The 16,063-nt window shown below is 42.3% G+C and overlaps 1 protein-coding gene across 1 annotated transcript in view; it reads left to right on the top strand.

Moving 5' to 3' along the window:
* The window catches only part of CSMD1 (CUB and Sushi multiple domains 1), a 947,002-nt gene that overhangs the window by 722,892 nt on the left and 208,047 nt on the right, over positions 1–16,063 (top strand). Inside the window, exon 24 of the mRNA XM_066622693.1 lies at positions 11,936–12,127. Coding sequence (XP_066478790.1) covers positions 11,936–12,127 — 192 coding nt within the window. The remainder of the gene's footprint in view (positions 1–11,935; positions 12,128–16,063) is intronic.

Genomic DNA, 16,063 nt, shown 5'->3' with positions numbered 1-16,063 from the left:
TTTAAAGTAACAAGGATTATTTTCCCTTCACGGTATTGATAGAAGATAACAACTGCCAAAGGTAGAACTTTATCTTGTTTTCAAGACAGGAAAAAAAAATGTAATCCTTAAAATACATTCCCTGTAGTGTTGTAAATTTCTTTACTCTTGCACTAGTTTGAAAAGAAAATACTGCCACTGGGTCCAGTGCTTTTGAGACCTTGTGTAATCTACTTGAAAAAGTTAATCCTGCACTCTAATTAAGATACAAAACCTCTGGACCCAGATCAGAGGCAAATGTAACTTTAAGGAGTGTATCTACATAAACGCTATCAAAACTGTTACTATTATATCCTTAAGATACAATTTCAATATGCATGTAAAACAACACATGCTTAACTAAACCCTGTGATTATGTCCTTTCCTCTTCTTGACTTCAGAAGTATAATTATATTGGAAACTGCATGGCAAAACAGTTTGCACATTCGACAACTGAAAGCAGTAACTGAAGCAACACTCACGTGCATCTGACAACTCCTTTTCAGACACCCCTTCCAGGGTAACTGAATGTGGGGGTGGTGAAGGAATGTAGCATTGTGGTCACAGACCTGCCCCCCTTTAGCCATATTTCACAGACCCCGATCCTAACTCTCCCAGTTCCAATGTAGCTGCACCAATGGGGGCGTTCCAAGAGACCTACTCTGCCAGGGTAACATTTGTTGCCTTACCTTGGATTAAGCTTCCACTTCCCTAATGGATCTCTTCAGACCTTTGCTAGCAATTTTATTGACATCCGTTTAAGGAAAAGGGAAGGGGAGAGGTTGGTTAGAAGGAAGTTGAAAGGGAAGGTAAAAAGAGTCCAATCTCTCTAGAGTGTGTGGAGGCTGCTTAAAACAACAGTAATAGAGGCCAAGCAGAGGTGTATACCATAAAGGAAGAAGGGCTCGACTAAGTCCAGGAGGGTGCCCGCATGGCTAACGAACCAAGTTAGAGAGGCCATAAAGGGCAAGGAAGCTTCCTTCCGTAAATGGAAGTCTTGCCCTAATGAGGAGAATAAAAAAGGAACATAAACTGTGGCAAAAGAAATGTAAGAAGGTGATACGGGAGGCCAAGAGAGACTATGAGGAACGCATGGCCAGCAACATTAAGGGGAATAATAAAAGCTTCTTCAAATATGTTAGAAGCAGGAAACCTGCCAGAGAAGCGGCTGGCCCTCTGGATGGTGAGGGAGGGAAATGGGAGATAAAAGGAGACTTAGAGATGGCAGAGAAATTAAATGAGTTATTTGCATCTGTCTTCATGGCAGAAGACCTCGGGCAGATGCTGCTGCCTGAACAGCCCCTCCTGACCAAGGAATTAAGTCAGATAGAGGTTGAAAGAGAAGATGTTTCAGACCTAATTGATAAATTAAAGGTCAATAAGTCACCGGGCCCTGATGGCATCCACCCAAGAGTTATTAAGGAATTGAAGAATGAAGCTGTTGATCTCTTGACTAAAATATGTAACTTGTCCCTCAAAACGGCAACGGTGCCAGAAGATTGGAGGATAGCAAATGTCACGCCGATCTTTAAAAAGGGAAAGAGGGGGGACCCGGGAAACTATAGGCCCCTCAGCCTAACATCTATACTGGGTAAGATGGTGGAATGCCTCATCAAAGATAGAATCTCAAAACACATAGCCGAACAGGCCTTGCTGAGGGAGAATCAGCATGGCTTCTGTAAGGGTAAGTCTTGCCTCACGAACCTTATAGAATTCTTTGAAAAGGTCAACGGGCATGTGGATGCGGGTGAACCCATGGGCATTATATATCTGGACTTTCAGAAGGCGTTTGACATGGTCCCTCACCAAAGGCTACTGAAAAAACTCCATAGTCAGGGAATTAGACGGAAGGTTCTCTCATGGATTGAGAACTGCTGGAAGACCAGGAAACAGAGTGGGTGTCAATGGGCAATTTTCACAATGGAGAGAGGTGAAAAGCGGTGTGCCCCAAGGATCTCTCCTGGGACTGGTGCCTTTCAACCTCTTCATAAATGACTTGGAGTCAGGGGTGAGCAGTGAGGTGGCTAAGTTTGCTGATGACACCAAACTTTTCCGAGTGGTGAAGACCAGAAGTGATTGTGAGGAGCTCCGGAAGAATCTCTCCAGACTGGCAGAATGGGCAGCAAAATGGCAGATTTGTTTCAGTGTAAGTAAGTATAAAGTCATGCACATTTGGGCAAAAAATCAAAACTTTAGATATAGGCTAATAGGTTCTGAGCTGTCTGTGCCAGATCGGGAGAGAGATCTTGGGGTACTGGTGGACAGGTTGATGAAAGTGTCGACCCAATGTGCGGCGGCAGTGAAGAAGGCCAATTCTATGCTTGGGATCATTAGAAAAGGTATTGAGAACAAAACGGCTAATATTATAATGCCGTTGTACAAATCTATGGTAAGGCCACACCTGGAGTATTGTGTCCTGGTCGCCGCATCTCAAAAAAGACATAGTGTAAATGGAAAAGATGCAAAAGAGAGTGACTGAAATGATTACTGGGCTGGGGCACCTTTCTTATGAGGAAAGGCTATGGCGTTTGGGCCCCTTCAGCCTAGAAAAGAGATGCCTAAGGGGGGACATGATTGAGACATACAAAATACACGGGAAGGATAGAGAGATGCTCTTTACGCTCTCACATAACACCAGAACCAGGGGACATCCACTAAAATTGAGTGTTGGGAGAGTTAGGACACACAAAAGAAAATATTTCTTTACTCAACATGTGGTTGGTCTGTGGAACTCCTTGGAGGAAAAATCCATTACAGGTTACAAGCCATGATGTATATGTGCAACCGCCTGATTTTAGAAATGGGTTATGTCAGAATGCCAGATGCAAGGGACGGCACCAGGATGAGGTCTCTTGTTATCTGGTGTGCTCCCCGGGGCATTTGGTGGGCCACTGTGGAAGGCGGACTACAGGAAGCTGGACTAGATGGGCCTATGGCGTGATCCAGTGGGGCTGTTCTTATGTTCTTAACAGGAATAGGATTCTGGCACAGATCACTGCTGCTGGGATCTACACCTCTCCTGATCCACCTCCAGCCCTCTCTCCTCCCTGCCTAGGAACTCCCCCATTCCTACCCCACCCTCTTCCTCCCATTGATCACCCTCTTCTGCGCCAGCTTACCTGTGCTCCAGTGGGTAGCTTCTCCTAAATGGCTGCTGATGGCCTGCACAGTACTTTGCCATTTGGGTATTTATTTCCAACAGTGGAAGTATGTTCTGCTGTTATAAATTGGGTGTTTGGAGCAGGCTGACAGTCTGTGTGAGAAAGCGCTCTGCATATACAACTAATATCTTCTACTACTTACAAGTAATCTGTTCACAGTAAGTACTATAGTATAGATCGGTTTTTTTCAAACTGTGGCTTGGGACCCTCTAGGTGGGTCACGAGCCAGTTTCAGGTAGGTCCCCATTCATTTCAGTGTTTTATTTTTAATATATTAGACTTGACGCTCCCATGGTATGTGACTGCATCTGGGGAAATGTTACAAACCTGTACTTTTAACAAGCTACTATGTATATTCTTTTAACAATGATAGTCAATTGGACTTATTCCTGGGTAAGTGAGGATAGGATTGCAGCCTTGGATTGTTCAAAATTTTCTGCTTGATGTTGTCACTTCCCGTCATGACATCACTTCTGGTGGGTCCTGACAGATTCTCATTCTAAAAAGTGGTCCCGGTGCTAAATGTGTGAGAACCACTGGTGTAGATGTTGGGTGCAGGGTTTGCCATCATGATTCCTTCCCCCTTCTGCATGTGTGTTTAATCACCATAGATAGGTTGTTTGACCCTCACCTGGAAATGCAATTGGATCTACTGCAGGGATAGCATGCATGTATTTATATGAGCAAGTATGTTCAGATTTCAATCTAAAGATGTTGGTTGAATAGGTGCTGCATGGGTGGCAACTGGATTCTGGTCTTTACCACCCACGAAACTGTCACACCGTTCAAGGAATACATTTTAAAATATGGCTGTAATTACAGATTTGTGTGTGTGTGTGTGTGTGTGTGATGCAAAAAATAAAAAAAAATTAAAAAAAATCCAGAGACTATTAGCAACAGGAAGCAAAACAGAAATCAAAAGAAAACTGAAAAGTTTTGACAAAACGGAAACAGTTATTTCAGTGTCTAACCCTAATGCAGCTCTTTGGAGCCTAGACAGAGCTTAGAATGTTTCTAAAAGATGAAACCAGATTAAAATAGCATGTATACTACAGTGATAGCATTTCCACTTAAAAGAACCTTTCTTGTATTATAAATCTTAAAACTGGATTTGAATTAAGGAAAAGTTCAGGAGCAGTTTGAGAGCATTGTGGGTTCTACCTTTGAAAAAGAAAGTGCAAAAAAGTGTTCTTGATCATTCAGTATTTCTTTGCTCAAGTGTTGCGTTTCTTGTGGTGAAAAAGTAACAGCTTAAATGAAGTGTATCACTTTTATTTCAATTTCATATCTTCCTAACTGTCTGATCTGTTTACATAATTAATGCGGACTTAAATTAAGTATTTGGGAAGATATTGTGTTCACATAATTCAGTATGTGTGCATGCCCTAGTTTAAGGTTGAGTGTCTCTTCAGGAGGTAGCACTGGAACAGAACCTAATCAATTTAATAGTTGACACCTTTTAAATATCTTAAGGGTGCAATCCTAACCCCTTATGTCAGTGTTTTCCAGCACTGACATAAGGGCAATGCAGCTCCAAGGTAAGGGAACAAACATTCCCTTACTTTGAGGAGGCCTCCATGAGTGACACCCAACTGCAGGATGCAGCACATGTCCCATTGGCACCACTATGCCAGTGCTGGAAAGCACTGACATAAGGGGTTAGGATTGCGCCCTAAATCAAGCACAATTTTAGGCCTTATTTACTGAAATTGTGTGTGTGTGTTCGTGTGTGTGTGTGTGTGTGTGTGTGTGTGCGTGTGTGAGAGAGAGAGAGAGAGAGAGAGAGAACATGTAATTCTGATGCCAGAGAGACTTAAGTTGTTATATTCTTTGAAGTCAGACCATATAACACTTCACCCCAGGTAAAAAGTCTGATCAGATTAGAGTTTAAAATAAACTGACAGAAACCTTAAAATGCTTTTTTGCTTGTGAATGCCCTCACAGAGGCTGAGAAATTAGACTTAAAAATAAGCAGTGCATTTACTGTGAGGCAGTTGATAAGTTTTGACACAGAAGGAAGCTAAAGAATTTCATTGTGCAGTTGGTGTTCACATGTATTTACTTTACAGCCTCTTTACCTGAACCCTGTTTTTGAAAAAAAAAAAAAAATTTCCTTACCTTCAAAGATATCTTTTCATTTGACAATCCAGAATTGCAGTTCATTTGGCATTTATATATTGCAGGCTGTCCTTAAAGGAAAAGATTGGAACAGTGAGATAATAGAGTGCAACAGAAATAGAAGTTCTGAGGAAGAAAAGGCATTATTTAGCTTTCTTGTATCTTTCCTTTATTCTGTGTGACTTGAAAGCATCAAGGAATTGTTCACTAGACCAGCTTCCAGAGTCCTCTATCTATAGGCTTTACCTTATCTTCTTGACAGTGCTATACTAAACATGTTTAATCAGAAGTAAGTTTCACTGTGTTCAGTGGGGCTTACTACAAGGTGAGTCTGCATAAAATTGCAGCCTTATAAAGTAATAACATTCAGGCAGCTTGGTGGTAGAGGAAAAAGCAGCTTGGGCACTGGTGGGTAGGGAAACAGACTGATGCAAAATACAAGGGGTGGGTCTTTCTTCATGACTCAGTGCCTTGGAGAAAAGTGGGGGTTAAAGAGAGGAGACAATTTGCCATCTGCAGACTACATTTCTCATGAGTAGTTTTGTTTGCAGTTCTCCATTTCTCATCCCAACACTGTTTTCATAAGGTGATTGTCCATCCCTGCTGGGAGTTGGATCTAGTGGGGGGAAAAAAGTCAGGGAGTTGGAGCCTTCAGCCTTCTACTTCTTCCCTGTCTACTGCAGGGTACTGAGCATTCTGAGAGACTGAAGGAAAAACTGAGAAATCCACACTTCACTATCACCAAAGCTAGCTTTTCCATGCGAACAGAATTAACGGCCCAATCCTAACCAGGCCTTTTGCTGCTAGAATGCCCTTTCTAGCTGTGTAAGGCCTTTGAAAGCTTTAGTAAAAGCTCACAAGCCATTTGGTGTGACCAGGGTCATTGCCACACTGCTGGCTGCTGCATCGCCACACGGGGAATGGTTGGATTGGGCTGTAAGAAGGTAGAAAAATCAGGTTATAATTTGGAACCATGTATTTATTTGCTCTGTAATTTATAGTACTTTGGGCCAGGCCTCTCAAAGCACTTTACATAAAGTTGGGAAACATCAAGCTATGAAAAGTACAACACAATAAAAAGCAGGATAGCAGAGCTCAAAGAAAACTAAAATCCAAGTAAAAAATGGCAGTCAAGGAACTGAACAGGGGAAATCTTGTCATTCTTAGTTACGTGCAGTCCAGTTTCACTGAATAAGGGGTAATAGGTGTTGAGAGATAGGGATTGGCAAGAATTATCATTATTTTCTCAAGATTGGCATACGAATGAAGATTGCAAGATTTCATACGAATGAAAGCATTTGATCTGATGCTTTCTCTCATTGCCCTCTTTCAGTTATCTTTCTTTGGGTCAGACACAAAGTGTCAATACAGCCTCTATCTTTTTTTTTTTTAATTTTGAATACTTTGCACTCATATGTATATGTGGGCAAGGTTTGCCTTGGCGAGTTCTGTCCCCCTCTCCTGGTTGCACTGTAGATTCTTCCACAGAACAGTGGCCTTCTTAGCACCATTCTGTTTCAGAATATGGAGACCAAACCAATGCACCCTTTAGGCACAGGCTGAAATGTTGCTATCTGCTGACTGGGGAAAGGGGTAGGAATTTTTACTTTAGTCCAGATTGGTGATGATAGTGGAGTTTTTCTACCTACCTCAGAAAGGGTAGGGGTGGGATAGTGCTAGGAAGGCCATTCCTGGTAGGATCATGTGGGGCAGGGAGGGGAAATAGGGATATGCTTGCTTGGGCAAGCAAGAGTTGTGAGTGAACAATCAGAACTGGACTCCAGAGACTTTCCAGTATGGGGATGCAGGCTGGTAAACCCTCAGGCTTGAATTGTAACACCATCCTGATAAACTACCCAGTTTGGAGACGGCCAAGCAATTCAGCTTCCTTGACCCACTTTCACAGGGGTTTTCACAACCACGGACTTCTGCAGCCCCTCACCCGGGGCAAAGCTCTGCGATGGCGCCCCCCCATGGGCTATTGCCGCCCCTCTGCACAGAAATCCGCCCCCCCACTCACCAGAGGCTTACAGAGCCTCGCACAACCTCTACCCACGTCGGGGAAGCTTCTGTGAGGTTCCCCAGTGCTATAAACTGTGCTTCCGGTTTTCTGGAAGCACAGTTTCCGTCCACGTCGGGAGCCTCAGAGCGGTTTCCGCGTAGATTCTGGGGGGTCCTCCTGGCCAGTGCCTGGGGCTTTTGCCCCATCCCGGTCTGTGGCAGGTGCGCAACTGGGTTGGCAGTGAGGTAGCTGGGAGAGCCACTAGGTGATCCTGGATTCAGAGCCATGGTGGCTACTCCTGAAAGAGGGCTCTGGCAGGTAACTCTCTACTCCACGTTATTTGCCCAGACAGGAGGGTGGAGGGTGCCTCCACCAAGAGGTGGAATCCACTGTATTTCTCAGTTTCTGTCTGGATAAGCAAATCAATAACATGGTCTTTAATTTCTACCAAAAACTGTGTTGTGTGTGCTTGTGTAGGGGAATCCCTGGGCAATAGCAGCTGTAGGAGGAGGGGTCGGAATTGGGACATTGGTTGGAAGCATTTCCTCATTCGATTCTTTATTTCTCTTTTTAACATTTATTTCTCTTTTTAAGTATTTCCTTATCCAATTCTTTATTTCTCTCTCTTTTTTTTAATTCTTAGCCTGCATGACCATTCCATGTGGGACGTAAATGTAAATTTGTCCCATATGAAACAGTTGTGTAGGATAAGAATTCAAAACCAAAACCTTAAATAAAGTAATATGCAGAATAAGAGATTGATAAAGGGATCAGACTTGCATAGGGACTGGGTAGGAAACCACAGTAGCTATAGAGGCAGCTGCTGTCCTGTTGACTTTGGCTCCCTTTAAGACTCTCAATCTACAACATAATTTGTAAAACAAGAGTGGCAACAGTAATTGTGTGACCAGGACACCCAACAGAGTATCTCTGGCACCTAGGTTGGCTTCAGAATGAGAGAGTAGACCATCATCTGCCAACCTGTTCCTTCTCCTCTTTCTGTGATCTTCCCAGTCATGATCTTTCAGTATAGCCTCCAGCTATCCAACCAACCTCCTCCATAGCCTTCCAAACTATGCATACTCATTGGTCCTCTTCCATTCCTTGCAAGACATCCAAGGCCAGTTCAAGATTGGTGCCGGCATCATTGTGTTGTCATCTGGCCCCACATCCCCACCCTGTATTCTCCCAGCAGACTTCCAAGAAAATCCAGTCCCCTCCCACAGTGGCGTCCCTCAAGCCCCATGGCCTGTGATACGTCTTCAGTTCTATCAGTGGAATGGCACAGGAATCCTAGACAGATAACTTGTGCTGAAGACAGATTAATATGTATCTCAACAGTGGTGGTGTCTAGCAGTATTTGCAGAACCCCTGGACCCCTGCTGCTTGGCAGCAAGACCAGGAATGCAACACAACAAAAAGCAGTAGGAGGCTCAGTTCACCAAGCAGAGCTCCAAAACATGCTTTTCCATGCTTGAAAATGCTCTCCTATCTACTCTTAACTTCTTACTGGTGTTTGTCACATCACATCTGGTGAGAAATAATGGGTGATGATGTCATTACCAGTTACTTCCGGTGGTACTTCGAATAGGTGGACCATGTGAAGGGGTAAGGTGAAGGACAAATCTTGAGGAACGCTGATATAGGCATATAACTCACAAGGCTGTTAATTTGCTGTTATCTCTATTTTTATATTGTCTGTCTGTTGCTATCATACTAGCAAATTGAATGCTGGTTTCTCATTCTCCCCCAACACTCACTCTCACTTGCCTGCTTGGTCACAACTGCTTCCGGTTTTTCCAGCTGGGAACAAAGTGACTCTCAACTGTGCCTGAGATGGAAGTACTGCAACCTCTGCTCACAACCTCTGGAAACCCAATTCTTTTGTGCTTTTTTTTTGTTTTGTTTTTTTTGCCAGCCAGAGGATGAGAGAATGGCAATCAGGAAGTGAGTGAATTGGGATGGGCAAAACTGACATATCAGTGTTCATTTTGCTGGTACAGGTGCAGCCTATTTATCCATGGATTTTTTTATCTGCGGATTTGTCTCAACACGAATGGGGTGGGGGAACTGAAAGTCACACACACCTTTGCCTCCTTTGCCCTTCGCTGGCATCTCACTCCTTTTCCAGGCAGCCCAAAACACTGCAAAAAGGCTCAGGCAGGGAAATAGCCCTGGAGCCATGGAAGAGGCTCCCCTTGCTAAGGAACAGTAAGACTCCTGGAGCACCTGAACCAGAAAAGAGGCTGAAGAGAGTAGGGGGGGAGCAGAAAACCTCTGCAGCCATAGTACGTGCAGCAAGGTGGAGCGCTCACTCGCTTTCTCACTCACTCTCTCTCTCTCTCTCTCTCTCTCTCACACACACACACACACACTGGGGCAGCTTTGGTAGCAACAGAGGGGATTGCTTTAAAAAAACCCAGGGAGTGTTTGCCGAATTCCCTTCCCCCAGATGGTGCAGGCTCTCTGTGCTACAGCCTATGGAGACAAAACAGCCCAGCAAGGCTACAATCCTCTCCACACTTTCCTGGGAGTAAGCCCCATTGACTAGAATGGGACTTACTTCTGAGTAGAAACGCATAAGACTGGACTCTCAAAAGGTCAGCATCCCACCTGTGAAAGAAGCAGGACAGAAGCTGTAGGGCTTAGTATCGAGGGGATAACAGCTGATAACAGCTGCCTTAGTTTCCTTCTATCCGGAAGTGTCAGGCTGCAGCCTATTTGCGTAATTCTATGGGATTTAGCACAGCACGTTTTTTGTTAATCACGCCAAGTCACGGAACGGAACTGACATGGATAAATAGACTCCACCTGTATATTAGAAGCTGAAGTTAAGAGGTCTGGGAAACTGGCAGTGCAATTTACAGCATTCTGAGCTTTCTTTTTAATTACACTTATCTTCATTCATTCTTAGTTTGGCTCTGCCCCGTTCGTTCATATTTCCTTGTTAGTTCCAAGGACAAGATGACATTGCAGCAGAGGTAACCTGACCACTGACTGCAAAAGTATCAGCTAAGGGGACCTGATAGCAGAAAGAGTGGCCATCAAACTTCCTGTTCAGCATTTGTTATATATTTCTGCTCACATATCCTCCCTAAGGAGATTACTATCCAAGTATATTGTTAAGGGTCACCTCTTTTCTGAAAGGTAAATACATCATTTTATTTTATTATTATTCATTTTTGTATAGCAAGGTGAATTTGCAGCGACGTGCAGGGCTGGGAATGCAGATTCAGCCCTGTGGGCAGTCCACTTAAACTAAATCTTTTAAACCGAATTGTGTTGATAAGTGATATTTTGATCCTAACAAATTTGACAGGTGCTTAAGTATAATGCTTCTGACATGCAGTGTGTCACTGCCTATACAACAAAATGAAATGTCTCCTCTTTGAGTACAGCATTTGTCACAGTAAACAGTGTGCGATCTTGCCTAATAACACTCAGATATGACCTGCCATCTAATCTATCAGTAGATTTTCTGCGGGTGTTTATTACCTTTCTATCAGAGCACCTGCACCAGTAATCAGATTCAACATGTTTTCGTGTCTGATTGACTGTCATCTGAGAATCCCTGGTAAGTTCAGATTGCAGTCATTTGAATCACAGACAGATCATGTTTTCAAAAATGTTTGCTGATTTTCTGATATGCTCTTTGGCTTCAATTCAGAGAAGCATACAGGAGGATCTGTGCATAAAACTGTGCTTTTAACTTTATTTTTTAAATAGCAGGTCCTCTTAGATTGGGAGCTGCTTCTGAAATTTTTGTCTTATTATTCCATTACAACTAGGTTTCAGAACCACTTCTAATTTAATATAAGCTGTTGTGCTTTAAAAATAAAAATGAAAACAACCTTAAGTGCATACAAGTCCATGCACGTGTAAAAAATGGCTTATTAATTAGTGTCTTTGGGGAAAAAATGCGATAATGTTAGCTATTTCAATTTGCCATAGTTTAATTGGAAAATAAAATATTCACGGCAACATTATTAAGTAGATCTATGTAGAGGACAATCCTATACAAATTTCCTGAGAATAATACCCATTGAACACCAGGCTTGCACTATGAGATACTGATGACCTCCTTACAGCTCGTCCTATTTGGGGCCACTGCCCTGCAGTGCAGCGGTGCCTAAATGACCACCCCAGTATGTTGTGGAGCCAGGGAAGCAGCCAGAGGTCTCCTTGGGGTAAGAGAACTTCAATTTCCAAGAGGCTTTTCTCAGTGCACCATGGGCCATAGTTTGGATTTCCTCCTCCTAGAGTGTTGGACTAGATAGCCTTGCAGACCACTGACTGGTAGTAATTCTCTATGGTTTCAGATGACTGGGTCCTTTGTCGCATCACATAGTTCTGTCCCCTGATGGTGCATTGGGTTCTACTGTGCCTCCAGAACTTTTGAAGACAGATGGTCCCTCCAATTGACATGGGCCTGGTCAACCCGTGAAACCTTCTCTACACCACATTTTAGAATGGTTGTCTTCACTTTTTATTAGTGCACTCTTACATCCTAATGAACAGCATTTAGCAGTGTGAATTTTCTGTTCCGTAATACACATGGAGATTCTATCAAGTTTGGCTTTTGTATGTATAGTATTAATTTGGTTGTTTATTTCAGTGTTTTCTTCTACCCTTACAGGCTTCGATTTAGTGAAATGTGAGGATCCTGGAATACCAAATTTTGGCTACAAGATCCGTGATGAAGGGCATTACACGGACACTGTTATTGCATATAGTTGCAATCCGGGTTACACAATGCATGGTAGCAGTATTATGACCTGCTTAACTGGAGATCGAAGAGTGTGGGACAAACCTTTGCCTACATGTATAGGTAATGTTAGGCTGAATTATAGCATTGTAGAAATACTGCATTTGAGCATAATACCACTTATTCTGGACTAATAGTCCAGAATTAAGTAGTCTAGTCTATTAGTTTAGTCTATAGTCTATTAGTTATTACCTGTGTCATAATAGAATTTTGTAGCGGTATGTAATCTAGCTCAGTTTATTTCAAAATGCATATTAAAACTAGAAATGTGTATCCCAGAGCTATTCTTCTCATTTTATTAAAATTATTTTTCTTGACATTATTTTGATGTTTTACTTGAACAGCGATCTTTATAGTTACCTTTTGCTTTAGGTAAATATGGTGATAACATATGGATCAGGGACTCCACTCCTACCTACTGAAATTTCAGTAGGTTTTTCAAATCCTTTTCCATTACTTTTGAAATTCCTTAAAACTTTTGCCCAAGAAAGAACCTCCAAATTTGCTTCAAATTTTGCATTGAGTTAACACTGTATGACAACTAACCAATATGCATGTTGATTTTCTCTATACGAGCATGCTATTTGGTAGTTAAAGGCCATTACTTTCGCATGATACTTTTTTAAACTATTTTTTCAAATGTTGCTATTACTTGGTGGAAAATCCAAATTATGTAAAGTTGACCATCCTTGAGCTGCCCATGCCTTCCAATTGTTCTTGTTAGAGAAGTGTACATATTCTTTCTTTCTCTCTTGCTTAGTAACAACACAACACAACACACACAAACACACATACACAGGGTAAAAATGGCATTGTAACCCATAGCCAGCATCTTAATGGATATGCATTTTAGCTACTATCTTATGGACAAGGCATAACCTCTGCCTATATTCTGTTTTACTTGTTTCCTACAACACTTAGAGCAATTCTATACTGTTATTATTTCCGCTCTGGTTTTTAATGCAAAGTGTCCTGGGTTGTCTGCACCTGAGCAGAAGAAAGGTGGGTTGGGAAAGGCTCTTTCATCCTTTTCCCTACTGCTGTTTTTTTTTTGTTTAAAGTCACCTTTACAAAGCTGTTCTTCCTCCTGTACATGTGAGTTATGGAAGCCCCATATATCTTCACCACCATGAATATTAAAAAAACAACAATTTGGGAATGCGATTTGAAGATGAAAAAGAGCCAGAGGGGAAAGGATTAAGCAGCCATTCCCTGCCTGTCTTCCTTTCACTTGGAAACAACAGGTTGTGGGTTCCTCTGGGGTTAAAAACAAACACAGATGAAAGAATCCTGAAACTTTTTGTATTTTGAGCCTCAGTGCTCTTTCAATCTTGCTTAAGGGAACTTTCAAGCTGAGAAAAGTAAAAATAATTGAGTTCTCTTGTGTGTTTCATCTATTCTCTCAGTGGTTTTCAGAATCACCTTTTATGCATGACATAAAGGTTGCCTTATCTTAACTTGCAAGTTGTGATGAGCCTGGATTCTGAGAAAGACCCAGAATAACCTTTTTTTCTTAGCTATGCATTGCTATCCAGGAACGTATGTGCAAGACATTAAATGTGAGAGTAAGCACCCTCCATCAAGGTAAAGGAAAGGTTACCCTTATTTTCCCACCATCTGGATGAAATAAAAGTAAATGCTAGGAGGCTGTGGCTGAAGTGTGCTTTGCTAACCCGTGCAAGAACCAGCCTGCCCTAAGTGCTGCCTGGGTAGTGCTTAGCTGAATGCTAACACTTAAGGTTAATCCCATAGGACAGTGCTGGTAGGGGAGCTCAAGTTATAACTTCTTAAAAATGTGATATGAAAATATCATTCTCCAGTCTACCTGAGGTATATTTGGGTATCTTGACAGCCCATTTGATGTACCCTTCCCAGTAAACATTTCATAAATCCTCCAGGTGGAACAGTAATAATTGCTAGTATCATCTACTGGTTAACACTTTCTCACAGAGGCTTGATATGGTCAGGCAGTCTAAGGCAGGGGTGTCAAACTCATTTCATATGGAGGGCCACATAGTATTCATGATGCATGCTGAGGGCCAGAAGTGATGTCATTAGGCAAGAAGTGATGTCATTAAACAGCTCATAACCAAAAATAAAAACTTTTTCTCACTTAGGAACCCATTAGCTGCAAATAACAAAAGAGAATCTTTTCATATATGAATCTTGATCATATTTCAAGATATGGGAGAGCCCAATTTTCATATGGGCTTCCCTTTCAGCAGTTACACCTCAGCACTACTCAGCAGCTGAAAGCCTGAGGGCCATATAAAAAGCTTCCGTGGGCCGCATCCGGCCCCTGGGCCTTTATTTTGACACCCCTGGTCTAAGGATTTGATCCACTTCTCTCTCTAAATGCGACTCTCTGAAAAGAACTAGAACTTTTTTGTACACTTGGCAGCACATTTTAAAATAATGCAACTCTGTTATGAAGATCACATTTATTACTGCTGTTTACTGCTACTACCAAACCGAAGTTTAGAAAAAGTTGTTAGCAGAAACTGGAAGCTGAGAACAAAGAACGAAGTGTGACAACTACATGGCTTTGTGGGGCAGCCACTTGATCTAGTTCCATTTCAGGAACCGATGGCAAGTTTTTTTGTGTGGCTACTAGCATAAAACCCATCCACCATCCCAGTCGCATTAATTGCACCCTAATATACACATATTGTAACTGAAGCAGGGTTCTAGGTAACACAAGCTTCTTTTCCTGTTCTGCCTTTTGTAGCTTTTAGTTTGAACCTAAACTGCTCACAAGAATCTTGTGGTTCTTGGGGAAAAACAAACATTTCAGAGCTTATTGATTTATTTGCCATGTCAGAGTTGATTACAAAACTTATGCAGAATGACATTATATTTGGGAGTTATCAGATATACACTATACATATTCGAGTGTTTGTACTAGGAAATAAGAACATATTTTAAAGTCTGTTGCTATATATATGACCTTCATGTCATGCAGGATGATTCGACAATCATTATAGTAATGAATTCACTTAATACTTTATTTGCACAAATAACATTGCTGCCACCTTAAAGTTAGCACCATTTGTTATTAATTTAATACTTTATAACAAGCATTAGCTGTTGACAGCAGATAATTCATCTCACCAGAGCTAATTCCCATAACCAAACTTAAACACATACCCATCCCTACTAAGCTTTACACTGCTCCATCTTATTTGGCCAGAATAGCTTCATCCCATTCTTTGTCTTCCATAGTGTTGGACATAATAAAGACAGACATGCAAGCACCTGACCTGACCCATTGGGCAAAATTTACAATTTTAATCTATTTATACACTAGCGATTTTCAGATATATTCAAGTCTTGTCACATTTCTGAGACTAGCTATTACTAGTCCACTCAAGATCAGGGTCAATGTGTGGTCTGAAAATAATACCACATTCTTTTATTTTTTTCTGGTTAGCAGCTAACAGCCCAATCCTGAAGCTGGCGGCTCTGCTGGGTACAGTGGCCACCAAAACAGCTACCTCTGCATCCAGTGGCACCACTGAGGCTGCCAGAGGTCTCCTCAGGGAAAGGGGACTTTTGTCCCCTTCCCTTGGGGAAAACTCCAAGCCCTGCAATGGGGCTTCTCAGCTATACCGGCTATTTTGCCAGCACAGATTTTGTGTTGGACTTTTCAATCTGACACAGAGGATAGGATACAACAGAGTAGAGCTCTGCCAGTCCCACCCCCTCCCACCCTGGTCCTTCCCCGCCCCATTCCACCTACTCCCTGCCCCCCCATCCTAAAACTACTTACTGCTGGTCAATGCTGCTGGAGCACCAACTGGCTGTCCAGATAGTGCTGAAACTCTACACTGACAGGAACTGACCCAGTGCTGGCAGCCCCTTCTATCCAAGTGCCACGGATGAGCCTTATGGCACGTTTTGTGACACCCAGCACCAGTGCTGCAATTGTATATGTACTTTTCTGGCAGTAAACCGTATTCAACACAATAGACTTACTTCTGGTAGACATGCAAAGGATTG

Source organism: Tiliqua scincoides, chromosome 1, assembly GCF_035046505.1.
Source record: "Tiliqua scincoides isolate rTilSci1 chromosome 1, rTilSci1.hap2, whole genome shotgun sequence".
NCBI classification, from domain to species: domain Eukaryota; kingdom Metazoa; phylum Chordata; class Lepidosauria; order Squamata; family Scincidae; genus Tiliqua; species Tiliqua scincoides.
This window is presented reverse-complemented; position numbering and strand designations above follow the sequence as displayed.